The sequence below is a fragment of the Xyrauchen texanus genome, chromosome 2 (genome assembly GCF_025860055.1).
Source record: "Xyrauchen texanus isolate HMW12.3.18 chromosome 2, RBS_HiC_50CHRs, whole genome shotgun sequence".
Lineage (NCBI taxonomy): Eukaryota > Metazoa > Chordata > Actinopteri > Cypriniformes > Catostomidae > Xyrauchen > Xyrauchen texanus.
Genome location: NC_068277.1, coordinates 57,746,516 through 57,765,418, shown reverse-complemented (window position 1 = coordinate 57,765,418; position 18,903 = coordinate 57,746,516). Strand labels below are relative to the sequence as shown.

At 38.8% G+C, this 18,903-nt stretch overlaps 1 protein-coding gene across 1 annotated transcript in view; it reads right to left on the bottom strand.

Annotated features, from left to right (window-relative positions):
• Positions 1 to 18,903, bottom strand: part of vangl2 (VANGL planar cell polarity protein 2) — a 46,603-nt gene that overhangs the window by 8,498 nt on the left and 19,202 nt on the right. Inside the window, exon 3 of the mRNA XM_052090448.1 lies at positions 6,997 to 7,120. Coding sequence (XP_051946408.1) covers positions 6,997 to 7,120 — 124 coding nt within the window. The remainder of the gene's footprint in view (positions 1 to 6,996; positions 7,121 to 18,903) is intronic.

Genomic DNA, 18,903 nt, shown 5'->3' with positions numbered 1-18,903 from the left:
TTAATCATGGTACATTAAAACAAACATAAAAATATAAATATATTTATTTTATACTTTGTCTCAAAGAACTTGCAAGAAATTGGTTAGTCATCATTGATTTTAATTTATTTAACAATAGAGTAAATGTGAGCAGGCCTGGGTAGTTCAGCGAGTATTGACGCTGACTACCACCCCTGGATTTGCGAGTTCAAATCCAGGGTGTGCCGAGTGACTCCAACCAGGTCTCCTAAGCAACCAAATTGGCCCGTTAACATGTGTCAGTCAGAATTATATGTAGATTGCTAGAATAAATCCACAAAAAACAAACAAACAATTAAAATAAAAATTTGAAAAAGTCACCAAATATTTTAATGACAGTTTTATATTGCGTCTCACCACCAGGTCATTATCCTGTACCTTCAAAAAATGTATTTACCCCAATTTATCCAATAAACCTCCATTTTTTCAAGTAGTCTATATGAAATTTTTCATATATTGTGACTGACTGCTCAAACAGTCTCCATCACTCTACACAACATCTGATTGTCACAATTCACGTCATGTATCATGTATTTGCATGTTTATTTGTTGTTTCATTTGTTTAAAACCTGTTAGCTATGTTCAAACAGGGGTTAAACTTAAATATTCTTGGTACTTTCTTCCAAATTGATTGGAGATGTGATATTATGGGGTAAGACTGTACTGTTAGAGGTAATTTAATGGATAAGCATTGCAGTGGCGGCAGCGGTAGCAGGATAGATTGCTCAACATTAAACCAAGGAGGGGCCCTCTCAGGAGGGAGGGACCAGTAACCCAGATGTCTCAAGCTAAAGGCGTAATAATAAAACATATGTTTAGGAAGTCCCACCCCCCTCTATCAACCGGCAGTTGCAACTTGCTCATATGTAGCCGAATCCGCTTACCATGCCAGAGAAATTACTTCGTTATCTTATTAAACTGTTTGAAATTTTACAGTGGAATTTCTACCGGGACTGATTGAAGTAAATAGTTAATTCTTGGGAGACAGTTCATTTTGAGAACATTCACATTACCCCAAAGAGACAAATTTAATGATGACCACCTTCCTACATCATTCAAAATGTCTGCAGTAATGGGTCAAATTTCACGCTCACTAAATCTTTAAGTTCATGAGGAAAATACCTTTGTACCTAATACCTTCTTTGAGCCACTGAAAGGGAGCAGGACGGAAAAACGACACTGGCAGGGGGTTAAAGTGAAAAACAATCCTGAGCCTGAACTTTTTGCACAGACAGACTTATATTCAAATATTGACGATAATAACAAAAATACAGTAACATGAGCTTAAAGTGCTTAAAAAAAACTGGTAAACTGAGACTGAGATGGACAGATTCACTTCTCTTCAATGATTATGCTTTGCACCAGACTGGGCAATAAGCTGTCAAAGGAAGAGCTTCAGACTTATACCAGTTACCTTTGTAACCTGAAAGTTAAGAAAATGAATTTTTAATTTCTAACAAACACGGCACAGACTTTTGGGGATCTGAAACAAACAACAGAATGTCATCTGCATACAACATCAATTTGTGAACCGTTCCCCCCACAGCAACCCCCAAGTCTGTACTTGCTCTTATAGCTGCCACGAGTGGTTCTAGATCCCAAAAAAAAAACACAGGGGGGATAAGAGAGATCCTTGCCAGGTCCCTGTTGCCAACGTAAAATAAGAAGAAATCTGCCTCTTATTCTGTTTGGGGTCACGTGTACAGAAAACACTCCCAAACCCAAAGGTTTTAAATGTCTCAAATAGTAACCCCATTCCATTCACTCAAACTCCACGTCCAGTGAAATTGCTGCTACTGGCAAATGTGTGTCAGCCATTGACCACATAATATTAATAAGTCTCTTAATATTATCCGCCCCAGTTTTTCAATGTATAAAACCCACCTGATCCCCATGAACCAAAGAATGTATTACACTGTCCATCCTGTTTGCCAGGATTTTAGAGAGTATTTTAACATCCACAGGAATTAAAGAGATCGGACGATAGCTCTTACACACAGTATCCTTTTTAAGGATAAGGGTAATAAACTGCTGTGACAGGGTGGGTGGAAACTCACCTTCATTATACATGTTAAGCAGTAATGAAAACATCTCAGCAGTATAGCACTTAAAAAACACTGTAGTAAAGCCATCCGGCACTGGAGACTGAGGAGGGCAAGGACCTGATTACTTCTACAATTTCATTCATTATAATGGGGGAATTAAGTTCCTATTTCTGCTCTTCTGTCAATTTAGGTAAATTTAAGAATTTCAAAAAATCCTTTATATCTCCACCCTCTGCTTCACATGTAGATGTGTATAAATCCATATAGAATTTTCTAAAAACCTCATTAATATCCTCTAACTTAGTAACAATTATTCCTTCAGAAGACTGAATAGCAGGAGCAGACATTTAGAGCAGACATTTCTCTTTGCTTAATATAGTTTACCGGAAGCTTGCCTGATTTGTCTCCAGATTGAAAATATTTCTGCCTTGTCCAGAACAATCCAGACTCCACCTTCTTAGATAGCATATCCCTGTACCTATATTTCAATAGCGTTAAATATCTCAAACCTTCATGTGTGGAATTTTTCATCACCTCTAATCCCCTCTTTTTAATTTCTCTTTCCAAATTAGTCTTTAATATTACATTTTTTAATATATGATGCATAATGAATAATATAACCCATTAAAACTGCCTTCAATATTTCCCAAAGAAGTCCTGCAGAGGGTGCCGTTGCCACATTTGTCTCCTCGTATATTTTAATTTCAGTTCTCAAAGCCTCCTTAAAATCAGATCTCTGAAAAAGAGAAGAATTGAATCTCCATCTGTAAGTATGATGCCTATCCATACATACCAAAACATGATCTGAAAATAATAATAATCAATTCTATACATTCTATTCTACTTCTCATAAAATGTTCTCTAATCTCTCCCATCCAGATTCAAAAGCCTCCAAATATCTACTAATCCAAAAGCGTCGCACATATTTTTTTAACTTTACATTTGCTTTGGTCATTTTACATCTCATCAAACTACTCCGATCAAGCACTGGGTCGAACACCAAATTCAAATCCCATCAAAAACAATACCATACTGCCCAGCTGTATATATAACATACCCTTTACATTTACAAAGAAAGCCTGATCATCCCTATTTGGAGCATTAACGTTGGCTAGTATGATATAGACAGCCCATGCATTTCCTCCAGTAAAACAAGAATCCTCCCCTCTCTATCCTTCATTTGCTTAATGCATTTAAATTTAACTGTTTATTTAACAATAATAAACAATTATTTAACACCCCTACCATTGCTTCTACCCACATTATAGAATACTTTTCCAACCCAACCCCGTTAGATTCTCTGCTTCCTTCTGTGACAAGTGAGTTTCTTTTAACTGGATTACCTAACACCATGATATTCCATGTGGTGAGATGCAGTAATCTAGATAAATGCAATACCAACTTTCAAAAAAGAAATATAAAAATAGCAATCAAAAACATACATGTACCATTTTGCCATTGAAACCCTAACCCCAATTCGAACGAGATAAACTGTGCTTGAACAAGAACAGAGCGCATACTTCATTATCGATAAATGTCTTTTCAAACAAAAATTTGACGTCCGTGACTCGCATGTAGGTCAAAGGCTGCAAACAACTGTTACAAAACATCGCCGCGAAATACTAATCCCCGGTCAGTATGCATACTATATACATAATATGCATTAGCCTACTCTATAGATGACATAACCAATCCTAAATAAATACTTAAAAGCCATCAAATAAAATTAAACTCCTGAATTTCACATGACTGTCCTTACCATCTAAAACAGCTCAAGACATAATAATGAAATAAAAACAATACATAGATCAAACATGAAGGATCAGTCCAAACACTGCTCCATCTCTGTAACATACTTCAAGGCTTCTTTTGGGCAAACAAAGCATTTATATCCCTCACTGGTCTCAAGCCTTAAGGTCGCTGGATACAACATTGCAAATTTCACCCCACAAGCATGAAGGACTCTTCGGAATTCACTGAACTTCCCTCGCTTGAGTTGCGTCACTCTTGCAAAGTCATGGAAAATCTGTATACGATTACCCTCAAAGTGGATCTTCCCCTTCTCCCGCACAGCATGAAACACAGAATCACGATTCATTGATCTTAGAAATCTCAACAGTATAGGTCTAGGTCTGTCCTTGGGATTGGGTCGAGGGCCGAATACTCTGTGTGCCCATTGTATCTCCATCCATCGCTCCGATGTATCGATTATTGTGGAGATCAGGCCCCCCCATGAACGTAATCATGTTTCTGCTATCCTTTCCCACCGATGAAGCGGAGATAATTCCGTTGACTCCGATTCTCCATTTCATCCACTTTATATTTTAACTGATCAAGTTCACATTTACTTGCTGACAGGTTCGCTTGCCATCCTTTCTCCATTTCCTAGAGGAATTCCGACATCATCGATTGCCGTCATCAGCGCAGATAGCTTGTTCTCCACAGAAGTTGTAGTTTCTTCAACATAGGGAAATATTCGCTATGTCGTGTGACACTTCATTCTCTGGACCCGGCTGCAGGTTGAAACTCTCGCTATCCTGAGGCAGTTCAGGAGCCTGTTATCTCAAATGTCTCTTAAAGGTGGGGTATGTGATTTTCTTTTTTGACCATTTTTTCAAAATAACTTGAAATCCTATTCCTAACCCACTTACTGGCTGTAAATTAGAAGCACTGAAATGAAAATTAAGCAATTTAATCATCTGTGGAACAGGCAGGACTCGAAAAACTCCAGCCGATCATTTTCAAGACCATCTAGAATCATTGGACAGAAAATGTGTCAATCAAACGGTCGTATCATGCCCCCCTCCCCGCACCACCCTGGCGCGCGTGTCCCGTTCGTGCGCATACTCAAAGCTCGTGACCCAGTAACAGGAAGTGCAAGTCGCCCCGGTACAGAGAGAGAGAGAGAGAGAGAGAGAGAGAGAGAGAGAGAGAAGGAGAAGGAGAAGGAGAAGGTGTAGTTGCTTCCGTTTGTAGAATGGCAGACAAGACACCATCACAGAAAAGAAAATATATTTTCGAGAGAGCAATTGCGAACAAAACGGCCGAAAGAGAAAGGTCAAAAACAAGGGTCATTCTAGGCGTTGCTTTTAAACGTTGGCGGCAACTGAAGGACTACCAACAGATGCGGCTGTGGCATTTTTTCTGCTTGACAGGTGAGAAGCCGATTAACTAGTAGTATTTAATCAGGGAACTGTCTTTACTGACGATATGCGCGTGAGAATTGTAGCTGTTCTAACGTTATAGCCCAGCCATATGATGAACTAGCTAGCTAAACAACCTGTTTGGGGAGGAAGCTGATGTGAGCGATTGTATTTATGTATGGAGAATAGAGCTTTTATAGTGCTAGTGGGGTTGTTCCACATTTCTATGAATCCTGTTTTGAATAGAAGACCGCTGTACAGACGCCAGGGCTGGCTATGTTCTTTTTTTTTTTACAGTTATGAGAAAATCAGCTCCAACCTATGCTAGCCTGGCTCGCTCTCGCGCATCTGAGTTTTCGCTCGTGCATGATTGCGCGTCCATGTTTTTCGAATGGGTGGAGTCAGGGCCAGCGTTGGAGGAGAGAAGGTAGGACCTTATGAGTTGTGTATTTTCAAACTCTGCCGGCCGTTTTGCAAATCACATACCCCACCTTTAATATCTCCAGTTTCAACATTTTACTCATTCAGCTTTAATCAGGAAACAAATCGCTATTAGAACTGACTGTCTTATACTAGTTTAGTAGGATAATTCTCTCAACATGGCGCAGAGCTCAGCATTAAGCAGCCATCTAGCCTCCTCACTCCCTGCTAACTTTATTTCTATTGTACCGTATGGCCTTTAAATTAAGCGTGAAAGTTAAGGAATTTAGGAACAAATTCTATCACTTTTGATTCATTTTCAATAAAATTACAATAATAGATTTTATATTACTACAATATAATAGTTGACTGTGTTCCAAACACAACAGTGTGAATGTTACTGAACCAAGACTAAAGTTGACCAAAAAGAGAAATATTTTAAATAGTTGAATTTTATGTTAACATACAGTACTGTGCAAAGCTTTTAGGCACTTGTGAAAAATGTTGCATAGTGAGGATATCTTCAAAAATAATTAAATGAATAGTTTTCATTTAGCACTTAATGTCATACAAAGTCCAGTAAACTTAAAAAAAAAAAAGAAAAAAAAGAAGCTAAAACTATATTCGGTGTGACCACCTTAGCCTTTAAAACAGCATCAATTCTCCTAGGTACACCTACAAAGTTTTTCTTGGTTGCTGGCAGATGGGATGTTCCAAGCTTCTTGGAGAATTTACCACATTTCTTCCATCTATTTAGGCAGTCTCAATTGCTTCTGTCTCTATGTAATCTCGATTACATGATGTTCAGTGGGGGGCTTTGTGGGGGCCATGACATCTGTTGCAGGGCTCCCTGTTCTGATTCTAATCTTTTCTATTTACAAAAGTTTGGGAGTCTAACATTTATATTTCCTATTGACACACTAAAGCTGACGATATGAATAACCATCTTAAGACAAATGCTTATGTGAAACATCTTATGTGCCTAAGACTGTTGCACAGTACTGTACATAGCTGCATCAAAACAGTCAGCTGTGATGGTAATGCCTTTAAACTTTTATTTTGTGATTATTTGAAAGATATTGTGATGTTGAATAGATTAGGTTTGTATGCCTGAGCCCAACTTTGTATAATCACACCAGTTTGATGTGAACAAAGGGTTAAATTCAGCTTTTCTGTTCCATGGAAGATAGAAAGTCAAACCGATTTGAATTGACATGAGTGTGAGTAAATGCCTATTCTAATTTTTAGGTAAACTATTCCTTTCACTATAACATTACTATAACATAATGAAGCATTAAATCTGCATCAGCAGACAGAATCCATCACCATCTGAATGGTCCCTCTAATAATCCTACACAGTTTGTACCAACCCTGTCGTCTCCACGAGTGGACTCTGCATCTAGAAGGGGTTCTCCTGGTGCCTGGATGGTGACCGACTTGTCTCCTCTGCTACTGCTGTCTCTACTTTTAGAGCGATGTCTGTCTCTCCTTTCCCTAAACAACAAGATAAATGAGAAGTTAGGCCATATAACATGACACATATCTTAAAAATGGTCTCATAAGCAACAAATATCCATTAACAGGTATTTACAGACTTTTATCCCACTTATTATAGAGCTATGTCCCACACAAATTAATAAATGTTCAGGAAATACTAGTTTAAGTTTAAAAAAAGTTATTTAATGAGAGAAGAAAAAGCACAATGTAAAACAAGCATGGGCGGCACCAGGGCTAGGCTTTCGGGGCTTAAGCCAAGAATGTTTTCCAAAAAGCCCTGAATGCTTTTATCATCTTGTAGTGATGTCAGAAGAACCAGTGCTTCGGTATCATGTTAATACTAAATCATTTTATAAATTTTAACCCTATATTTTAATATTAAGTAATATATATGTGTAAATTAATTATATCTGTCTTTCTACAATATTGATAACACCAAATAGTAGCATAATCGATATAACACCAAAGTACAGAAGCGCTGTATTGTTGGCAGCTCCTTTTCAGCACTTGATGTACGTGTGTGTGTGTATGTAAGACTTCTTATTTTTGAGAAAATAATATTCCGTTTTCATTTATAAACTATTTAATTCAGTGACTGGCATTTCCAAATATATACACATTACAATATGGTTATTTAATATATAAACCAATTTTTATTGATTTTCTAGAAAACCTATACTTTGTGGTATATACCAAAAAATTTGATTGTTTATGAAATATAAGGAGGAACTATATGGTTGTTCATTCAATTGTTGATGTAATAACTATTACTAAATATGCACATGTTATGTGAGACTGTTTTGTTTAAGCCAGTACAGATCTTTGACATTTGTTTGATACATGGCTTATTGGGTAACCGGTTAATGCTGCCAGCCAACATTTACATCACTAATGTAAAGTGTATTGTATTTCATCAAAGGATGGCCCAGTGTATCCACAGAGGTCTGGGCTAAGCCCCGAATGACCCTAGAACCACCCCTGGATACAAGAGACAAGAAACACACTCAGCTATGTCAGACATCAGTCGCAAATAAATAATTGAGATTATGACGATTAATTGTCTGTTTTAGTGCTTTTACGATTATGACAATTAACTGTCGTACAAATTGTCATACTTCTTAAGGGCCTGGTACACTCACTGCGAAGTTCTTTTTTTTTCTTTGCTCAGAGCCAAAAAAAAAAAAAAAAGTGCCAACAGCTTAACAACGGTATCCTGCCCAAACTACTCTGGGAGGCATTTAGAGGAACATTTAACTATGAGGATGCACAAAACTACATGTAAAACCTTAATGTGACATTAATATAGGTTACCGGTGACTTCATGCCTCATTCTATGAGAAGAATTTACATGAGATCAGTAAAAGATGCTGTTTTAATCACTCAATAATTATTTAAAATAATATATATGCAGTATATAATGTGTACTTTGTCACATTTACATTCTGCATTCATGGCGCTAATGTGCTAACATGCTATACCCAACCATAATATACACCAGTTACACGCTGTTATTGTAATTTATGATGACACTGATACTACTGCAAAGATGGGTGTATGAAAGAGTGTTAATGGGCAAAATACAGACAAAAGAATGAGGTATATCTCACTTTGGGCAAATGTGTGAATGGTTTATGGCTACAGATGACACATGAGTGAAGCAGTATCAAACAACAGAGTGAATGTGCATTTAAAAGTATTGTGTAGATTTAATTTGTTTGTAGACTAATTAAACAAAAAAAAAATATTCTGGAAAGAACTCGTTCAGTCAGGTATAAGGGAACTGTCTGAACACGTTTAACCACTGATCAAACTTCACTTGTTTTTAAGGAAGACAATGTTTTAACTTTGTCAATCATAAAAACAATGTAGTTTGACATATGTGGGTATATCGTGTTTACTTGCAAATATATGTCTAAAACAAACTTTTAAAAATCTTAGAAAGATACAATGCCAATAGTGTAGGAAATTAACAGGGGCTAGGTGCAAAAATGCCACTGAAATTAACAATATCCCCCAAATATGGGCTAAAAAAAAATGCCCACGCAACAAGATCCAGTATTTTATTAATAATATCTGATAGTTACAATTACATACATTGCAATCTTTTTAAATTTTCATTGAACATAATTTTTTCCCCCTCGCAACATCACGCGCAGATGGGCATTTTTCCACTTCAGTTCGGTATTGTACTCCCACGTTAAATTCCGTAACCGTTCTTATTCAAAATACAGAGTCCGTGGTGTCCTGCACAATTCTTGGTTCATTCATGACGAAATTGATTTGCAGTTGTAGTGTGCTCCCTTAAAATGCGCTTTGATTTCCAACAAAAGTGAATAACTGGGTTTGTAAACAGTAGTCCGTAAGACTCATGTGCTGTGTTCCATGTTTTCTAAAGTCACGCAACAGATTTATGTGAGGAACTGACCCAAATTGAAAATGGTTCATTCCCAAAAGATTTTGACTTTCCAACTTACAAAATATTAACATTTTCCATTTAGTTTAGTTTAACTTGGCTGTTGATCTACTTTTTATTATTTAATATAGTTTCACTAATGAAGCAAGTTTACACTAAGTTACAGGCCCGGACTGGCCATCGGGAGCACCGGGACAATTCCCGCTGGCCTGGCGACTAAGTTGGCTTGCTGCCAGCCAGCGGTTTTTTATTTTTTTTATTTTTTAAATTATTATATTATACTACTACCTTTACCAGTGATCATTTTTGAATTCGTCATTCAATACAATTATTATTAATATTAATAACAATAAAAATTAAAGCTGCGAGCAGCGATGACGGGCCCAAGCCGGTGGCACCGCCACCCCTGGGCCTTTAGGGTCGCCGCGCACGACGGGCAATAACGTAAGCTCGCTTCGACCGTCGAGAAGATGTGTGCAAATTCCAAGAAATCCACATTCAAACCAAAATATCTGACTTTCTGTTGGTCTGTTTGTTCACTTGAGACATAAGGGGTGATTTAAAAGCATTTTGAAAGTGACACACTTCCTTCTGCCAGTTGGTGGCGCTATAACTGACTCACAATAGCAACATCCATGCGATCGGCCTCTTACAGCTGAACACACTGCTGAAGTTTCGTCGAGATCAATTAATGTATGCAGAAGTTATAACAGACTTCCTGTTTCTCTTACTGCCTTCTGCCAGTTATTACAGGCTTTGTACTTTACACACGCTCCAATACCGACGTAGAAAATCATCCTCTTTACATGCTAAAAATATGCTTGGAAACATCACAGTGGAGCGGTGCTTACTGTGAATGATACTGAATTGTACTACTGACTATTTAAACAGAGTAATTTTTATATGGTAGGTTTACTATTTTATTATTATATTTTATTGTGGCTATAATGAACAGGCTGCAATGTCAAGATTGCAATGATGGAGTGTGTGTGTGTGTGTATTTGTAACCTTAAAGGGGTCATATAATGCCATTTTTGTACAAGTTAATATGAATCTTTAGGGTCTAAATGAAAACTTTGTAATATACTTTTATTAAAAATTCTCATTAGTATTTTAAGAAAACACTAATTTTAACTGCTCAAAAACAGCTCCGTTTTCAGCACGCCGTTTCAGTGCATATGACTTTAAATGATAATGAGGTTTGGTCACCCGCCCCTCCCTCCGTTCTGGGGGAATTGTAGTCTTGAATCATATGCATTTGCAAGATGTAAACAGCATTTTGCCAGTATTGTGTTACCATTCATCTTCATGCAGTTATAACTGTTTTTTGACATTACTTCTTAATCAGTAACATACAAGTAAACCAGGTGTAACTTAGTGTTACCATGTTAACTGTAACACCTGCGTACACAGTTTTTAATAACACAATAACCATAACGCGTTGTTCATTATAAACGTGGGATTATGAATTATATTGAGAACGTCGTAACGTTATGGAAAACATGCCGTAATGTACCCTGAGTGTAAACATTAGCCACATGCAGTTTAGCGTTGTTTTGGTTAAACTCACCTCTGAATGCTGCTTTACCTGCAGTTGAGCGTTGTTAAACTCACCGATGAATGGGGTTGTACACCACAATGAGCGTTGTTAAACTCACCGATGAATGCGGTTGCCTATGAACGCAGCTAAACCTTTGCTGAGAGGGCACTTTGATATCAGATTGTGAGGGGTTTTAAACATTAAAAAACTGTTGGAGGGCCAGATAAAGATGATCTGGGGCCACCATTATACTAGCCCTGCCATAGATCATTTATTGTAGCCTATTCCTTTTTATTTTTATTTATTGCAGTCTCGACCCATTCGCAGCAGACCAAAAACGCACGTGCAGGTCCAGCTGTTTCGTTTTGGTGGTGCGATTAAGACTTTCGTCGAACATCAGCACGAACGGTCCCGTGATTTTGGAAATTAGTCATCATCCGCTATTCCAAAGCTGTAATGGCTGATGGCTGTCGTTTGCTGGAGACCCTTCACAGCAGTTAGATGTTTTTCACTTTTTGAATGAGACTCCAGCCCCGTACACCCAACATTCCCAATTTAATAGCTTTCTTGCATAAGCAGTAGGCTTCAAATGCGTTATTTGCAACTGGCTTTAACCAAGCACCGAAATTCAGATTTTTCAAGCCAAGTATCGCTAAACTTGCACTTCCTCATAGCTGAATAAAATCCGTTTAACGTCTTTCTGTGGTATCCGAGAGACTCGCGCCAATAACACGAAAGCTCAAAGCTGATTGGCTGTTGCATGTTGGTCTATTTTGTAGTCATAATACAGCGAATTACATTTGGACTAGCGAAATAAGAAACTACAACACCACGGAATTAAAAAAAAACATTCCAAAGCGCTAGGGAGCATTTAAATGAGATTTACATGGACGTAGGAAAATTAAGACCTGTTAAAAATTATTTAAGACCTAGAACACAATACTTCAGCAAATTTAAGACTTTTTAAGGCCTTAAATTGTCATTTTGAAATTTTAGACTTTTTAAGACTTTTTAAGACCCCATGGAAACCCTGTTTTTTTTTTTTTTTTTTGTAGAGTATTTTTTTATTGTATCACCAAAGCAATGACGCTCACGACTCCGTTGAAGTATCCAGCATCTCTAAGGTCTGCAAATAACTCCATCCAGAACTGAGACCTATATACATTTTTAAGAGTCCTCAAGCTGATGTTTACACCGTGTACAGCGTACGAGTGGCCCTCGTTAAAATATTGAACGCAATGATGCAGTATTGTTTTTCCGTCTGGTCCGCCTCTTTTAAAAACTCCAAACACCGTTCTCAACAGTCAACACGTACAAGTCTTCTTCTTACGTTAAAACAACGAGAATACAGAAAATGTGCTTAGACCTCCACCTAGTGGTTATATTATAGAATTAAAGGAGAAATTACATATGAGACAGCTTTATAACTGAAATGGCTTTAACTGAAATAGACAAGTTTAATATAACTATTCTGATAAGTGTATATTTCCAACATCATGTTTGTGTTATCTGTTTCTGTAAGTTTTTGTGACGTGTTTCAGAAAGATAATCGCTTAGACAGAGCGATAGTTTATTTTCATCTTAACCGGACATCACAGTTGATCACTGCAATAATTCGTAATTCAATATATTGATACCCGATTTCTTTATCAACTGTTTGTTCAATTGAGACATAAGGGGGTGATTTCAAAGCATTTTGAAAGTGACACACTTCCTTCTGCCAGTTGGTGGCGCTATAACTTTGACGCACAGTAGTCACATCCATGCGACCGGCCTCTTCCCGCAAACACACTGTTGAAGTTTCATCGAGATCAGTTAATGTATGCAAAAGTTATAACACACTTCCTTGCTTTTATGCTTCCTTTGTGTGCTTTTTGGAGCTTCAAAGTTCATTTGCAATGTGTTCCACATTCAAACCAAAATATCTGACTTTCTGTTGGTCTGTTTGTTCACTTGAGACATAAGAGGATGATTTCAAAGCATTTTGAAAGTGACACACTTCCTTCTGCCAGTTGGTGGCGCTATAACTTTGACTCACAATAGTCACATCCACGCGACCGGCCTCTTCCAGTGAAGAAACTGCTGAAGTTTCATCGAGATCAAGTAATGTATGCAGAAGTTATAACACACTTCCTTGCTGTTTAAGCTGCATTTATGTGCTTTTTGAGCTTCAAAGTTCTTGTACAATGTGTTCCACATTCAAACCAAAATATCTGACTCTAGGTCAAAGTATGAAACCAATACCCCACTTCTGTCTGAAGGTGGCGCTACTGAGCCCCTGCACCAGGCATCAAAAAGGAAATTCAAGTTTGAAGAGCTGCCACGACAACAGTATTTAAGATATCAATAATCCTTTCACATGTCTACATCTGCCGTGTGTTTACATTATACACCTAAAGTTTGAAGTAAATCGTGTAACAATAAGTGGGTGATTTTAAAGCATTTTGAAAGTGACACACTTCCTTCTGCCAGTTGGTGGCGCTATAACTTTGACTCACAATAGTCACATCCATGCGACCGGCCTCTTACAGCGAACACACGGCTAAAGTTTCATCGAGATCAATTAATGTATGCAGAAGTTATAACACTCTGACTGTTTCTCGTTTCTCGCCATCATTTCGTTTCTCGCCACGGCCAAACCGTTAGAGATATCAAAAATCTGCCGGCAATTTTTCATGCTCAATGTCTTGACATCATGCTGACCGAGTTTGGTGGCGATTGGTGGAATTCTCTGGGAGGAGTATTCCAAATTCCATTGCGTGCGTTTTCAAACAACCCTAAATAGACGGTTTCCTGTTGGTCTGGGGTAAAAAGTAAAAGTATGAAGGATATATGAAACGATGAGATCTATATGTGTACCCAGTTTCATATTATTACATGCAAGCGTGTTTGAGTTATAGACCAAGTTTTCGGACCCTGTTCCAGGGGGCTGTCGAGCCCCCTGCCACGCTCGGGTACCAGCTTCAGCCCGGCCCTAATGACCGCAGGTTCTGACCCGTGTGCAAAGTTTCAAGAGTTTTTGAGCATGTTAAGAGCCCCAAAAGTGCCCCGTAAGTCGTAAAAAAATAATAATAAATATAGCTGCAAGCAGCGATGGCGGGCCTAAGCCGGTGGCACCGCCACCCCGTGCCTTTAGGGTTGCTGTGCACGATGGGCAAAAACGTAACCTCGCTTTGACCGTCGAGAAGATGTGTGCTGTAGAGCTTGCATCAGTGTGGGCTCTTCAAAAGTGCGCATCGAGGGCACATATCAACCACAAAGTATGCGCGAGCACCCTTCTGATATCTAAAATGAAAAATGACACACCCTACGGTCTCATGGAGTTAATGGACACATGAAATATGTACACAAGACTGAAAATTCATATGAAGTGTGCCATTTGGGACTAGGGATGGGCGATATCTTATTGTTTGCGATATATCGTTGAAAATTCTCCTCACGATAAAAATGTGTCTCCTCACGATAATAATGATATGTCTAGTTGATGACGTAGTTTTGTGCGCTGCGCGATTCACTGTTCACGTCGCGGACATTCTCTGTGCGGAGTGAAAACAAGCACGGCGGAACGCAGCCGTTCCGCAACAAATCCGTATCTGGTATTGAAGGACGGCAGAGCACGGATCCGACACGCAGCGGAGCCGATCCGCAGTTGGTGGAAATCCGGGGTAAGAGTGTGTTTCACTCTGAACTTCTTTACTTTATCAGGATTTATTTGCAGTTGTACTCTGTTGTAATTTTGAAACACAACTGAAGACATGGTTGGTGATTGTTACTTTTGCTGTTTGCTTTGCACTATTTTTCCACCATGAGAGTATAAATAAATGAAGAATCTGTGTTTACATTTTAAACTTGTAATTGATTTGAATTATTATTATTGTGTAATTGTTGTTGTGTGATGTTTTTCAGCACAGTCACTGGAACACAACTTAAACATAACATAATCTGATATTTTACAGAAGAAAATAATTTATCGTCATTTGTATCAGTTATCGCAATAAATCCCTGAAATTATCGTGATAAATTTTTTTGGCCATATCGCCCATCCCTATTTGGGACAGGGCCTATGACCGTGAACCACAATAGTCACATCTATGAGGTAATTCAAATGTAGAATAATTTTTTATGTCATAGGTCAATATCTTTTGCAGCACTTAAATGTGTTAATCCAGAAGGCCAGTATTTATCTGGAGGTCTTTGTACAGGTTTATTAATGTAATTATAATTTACGCTTATGTGTTCCTATGATATGCAATGGAAGTACATTTTTATGTTTAACATGGGTGTATTCACAATACATAGCATACAATATAATATTTTAAGATTATTTATCATTATGTTAAGTACATCATTAAAGTTAAGATAGTAAATGTATTTATATATTTTGTAGTAGCTAATATAACAAGCAAGTACACTGCGGGAATTATGAATTATACCAATGGAGTATGGATTGCTTTTATGCTGCCTTTATGTGCTTTCTGGAGCTTCAAAGATTAATTTGCAATGTGTTCCACATTCAAACCAAAATATCTGACTGTCTGTTGGTCGGAGCTAATGACTGTAAATTAGAAAGTTGTTCGGCTTGACGAGAACAATATACATGCCGAGTTTTGTAACTGTAGATAGAACTAAGTTATAACACACTTCATGTGTCCTTTTTTAGTCATAAATTAATTTCCTCGCCACGGCCAAAACGTTAGAGATATCAAAAATCCGTCGGCAATGTAGCATCCTCAATGTCTTGACTTTATGCTGACCGAGTTTGGTGGCGATTGGATTAATTCTCTAGGAGGAATATATATAATTCCAGAGCATGTGTTTCCAAACAACCCATAATATCCGACTTCCTGTTGGGCTGGCGTAAAACTTAGAGCACGAAAGTTGTTCGGCCCGATGAGATATAGAAGTGTACCGAGTTTCATATTATTACATGCAAGCATGTTTGATATATGGACCAAGTTTTCAGACCCCATTCAAGGGGGCGCTGTCGAGCCCCCCTGCCACGCCCGGGTACCAGCTTCAGCCCGGCCCCGATGGCCGTGGGTTCTGACCTGTGTGCAAAGTTTCAAGAGTTTTTGAGTACGTTAAGGGCCCCAAAAGTCCCAGAAACCTTGAAAAACAATATCTTAATGCAAATCTTACCCAACAGAGAAATCCCCTCTCCCTCCCCCTCCCCCTCCCCTCCCCCTCCCCTCCCACACACACACACACACACACACACACAGAATCGCAGGTCAGAGAGAGAAAAATTCAGAGAAATCCACATTCAAACCACAATATCTGACTTTCTGTTGGTCGGAGCTAATGACTGTAAATTAGAAAGTTGTTCAGCTTGACGAGAACAATATACACGCCGAGTTTTGTAACTGTAGATAGAACTAACTAAGTTATAACACACTTCATGTGTCCTTTTTAGTCCTAAATCAATTTCCTCGCCACGGCCAAACCGTTCGAGATATCAAAAATCCGTCCGAATGTAGCATCCTCAATGTCTTGACTTCATGCCGACCGAGTTTGGTGGCAATTGGATTCATTCTCTAGGAGAAATATATATAATTCCAGAGCATGTGTTTCCAAACAACCCATAATAGCCGACTTCCTGTTGGGCTGGCGTAAAACTTAGAGCACGAAAGTTGTTCGGCCCGATGAGATCTACAAGTGTACAGAGTTTCATATTATTACATGCAAGCTTGTTTGATATACTGGACAAGTGTTCGAATCCCATTCCAGGGGCGCTGTCGAGCCCCCTGCCACGCCCGGGTACCATCTTTGGCCCAGCCCTGATGGCTGCGGGTTCCGACCCGTGTGCAAAGTTTCAAGAGTTTTCGAGCACGTTAAGGGCCCCCAAAACCTTGAAAACAAAAATAAAAGCATTTCACTCATCAGCAAAATCAGCCCCCTCCCCCAGACACAGAGAGACGTAGGGTCAGTGAGAGAGGCAGAGAAAATTCTCCAAAAATCCACATTCAAACCAAAATATCTGACTTTCTGTTGGTCTGAGCTAATGACTGTAAATTAGAAAGTTGTCCGGCTCGATGAGATCAATATAATTACTGAGTTTTGTGACTGTGGGTCAAAGTATAAAACCAACCCCCTCACTTTTGTCAAAAGGTGGCGCTACTGAGCCCCTGCACCACGCCCGTTTCTGAAACTTTGCACATGTCTACTGGCTAATAAATGTGATGTGTCTGTCGAGTTTCATAAAATTTCAAGTATGCTAAGAGTCTCAAAAGCATCAAAAAAGAATATTCGAGTTTGAAGCATTGCCGCAGCAACAGTATCCAAGATATCAATAATCCTTTCCCATGTCTACATCTGCCGTGTGTTTACATTACACACCAAAAGTTTTAAGTAAATCGGGTAAAAATAAGAGGGTGATTTCAAAGCATTTTGAAAGTGACACACTTCCTTCTGCCAGTTGGTGGCGCTATAACTTTGACTCACAATAGTCACATCCATGCGATCGGCCTGTTACAGCGAACACACTGCTGAAGTTTCATCGAGATCAATTAATGTACGCAGAAGTTATAACACACTTCCTGTTTCTCTTTTCACGCCATCATTTCGTTTCCTCGCCACGGCCAAACCGTTCGACATATCAAAATTCCGCCGGCAATTTTTCATCCTCAATGTCTTGACTTCATGCTGACCAAGTTTCGTGGCGATTGGTGGAATTCTCCAGGAGTATTTCAAATTCCATTGCATGCGTTTTCCAAAAAACCCTAAATAGACAATTTCCTGTTGGGCTGAGGTAAAAAGTAAAAGTATGAAGGATATATGAAACGATGAGATCTATATGTGTACCGAGTTTCATATTATTACATGCAAGCGTGTTTGATTTATGGACAAAGTTTTCGGACCCCATTCCAGGGGGCGCTGTCGAGCCCCCCTGCCACGCCCGGGTACCAGCTTCAGCCCGGCCCTGACAGCCGCGGGTTCTGACCCGTGTGCAAAGTTTCAAGAGTTTTTGAGCACGTTAAGAGCCCCAAAAGTGCCCCAATAGTCGTAAAAAAAAAATTAAAAATAATAATAATAATAATAATAATAATAATCCTAACGAAAACAATAGGGTCCTACGCACTTTGTGCTTGGGCCCTAATAATCCTAACGAAAACAATAGGGTCCTACACACTTTGTGCTTGGGCCCTAATAATAATAATAATAATAATCCTAACGAAAACAATAGGGTCCTACGCACTTTGTGCTTGGGCCCTAATAATCCTAACGAAAACAATAGGGTCCTACGCACTTTGTGCTTGGGCCCTAAAAATAAAATCATGAATCTGTTAACGTACGTTCACACCAGAGGCGGCGAGAGCGTCAAATCGACCAGAAGTCATTCATTTTCAATGACAACCAGCGTCTTTCGGCGGCGAGAAGCGGCGCGGCGAGTCTTGGGCGGCGTGGGCGTCAGATGGAAGTTCAAGTGCAGTCAACATTATGGTAATGAGCTGTGACGCGGTTCGGCGGCAACCTATTGGAATATAGAAGTGCTCCGCTCTAGCGAAGTCTAGAGAACACAACCGTGTAAACTAAGGTTCCCACCAAACATTCTTTCCGAAGATAAAATGGAGGAGAAACGAATTATTGCCGTGACGGGTTTCCCTGTAATATATGACCACGACCACAGTTATTATTACAACTGTATTTTATTTTGATAACAAACAACTATAATTTTAATTACTTTCTGCCATCGATCGATTTCTTATTTTCACATTTTAAAGAGTTCATGAGGATATACGCTACTTGTGATAGGTCGACAAAAAGTAAATAGTCGACATGTCTGAATGTTTAAATTGCGGCCCCTTTAAATATAGTTCACAAAACAAA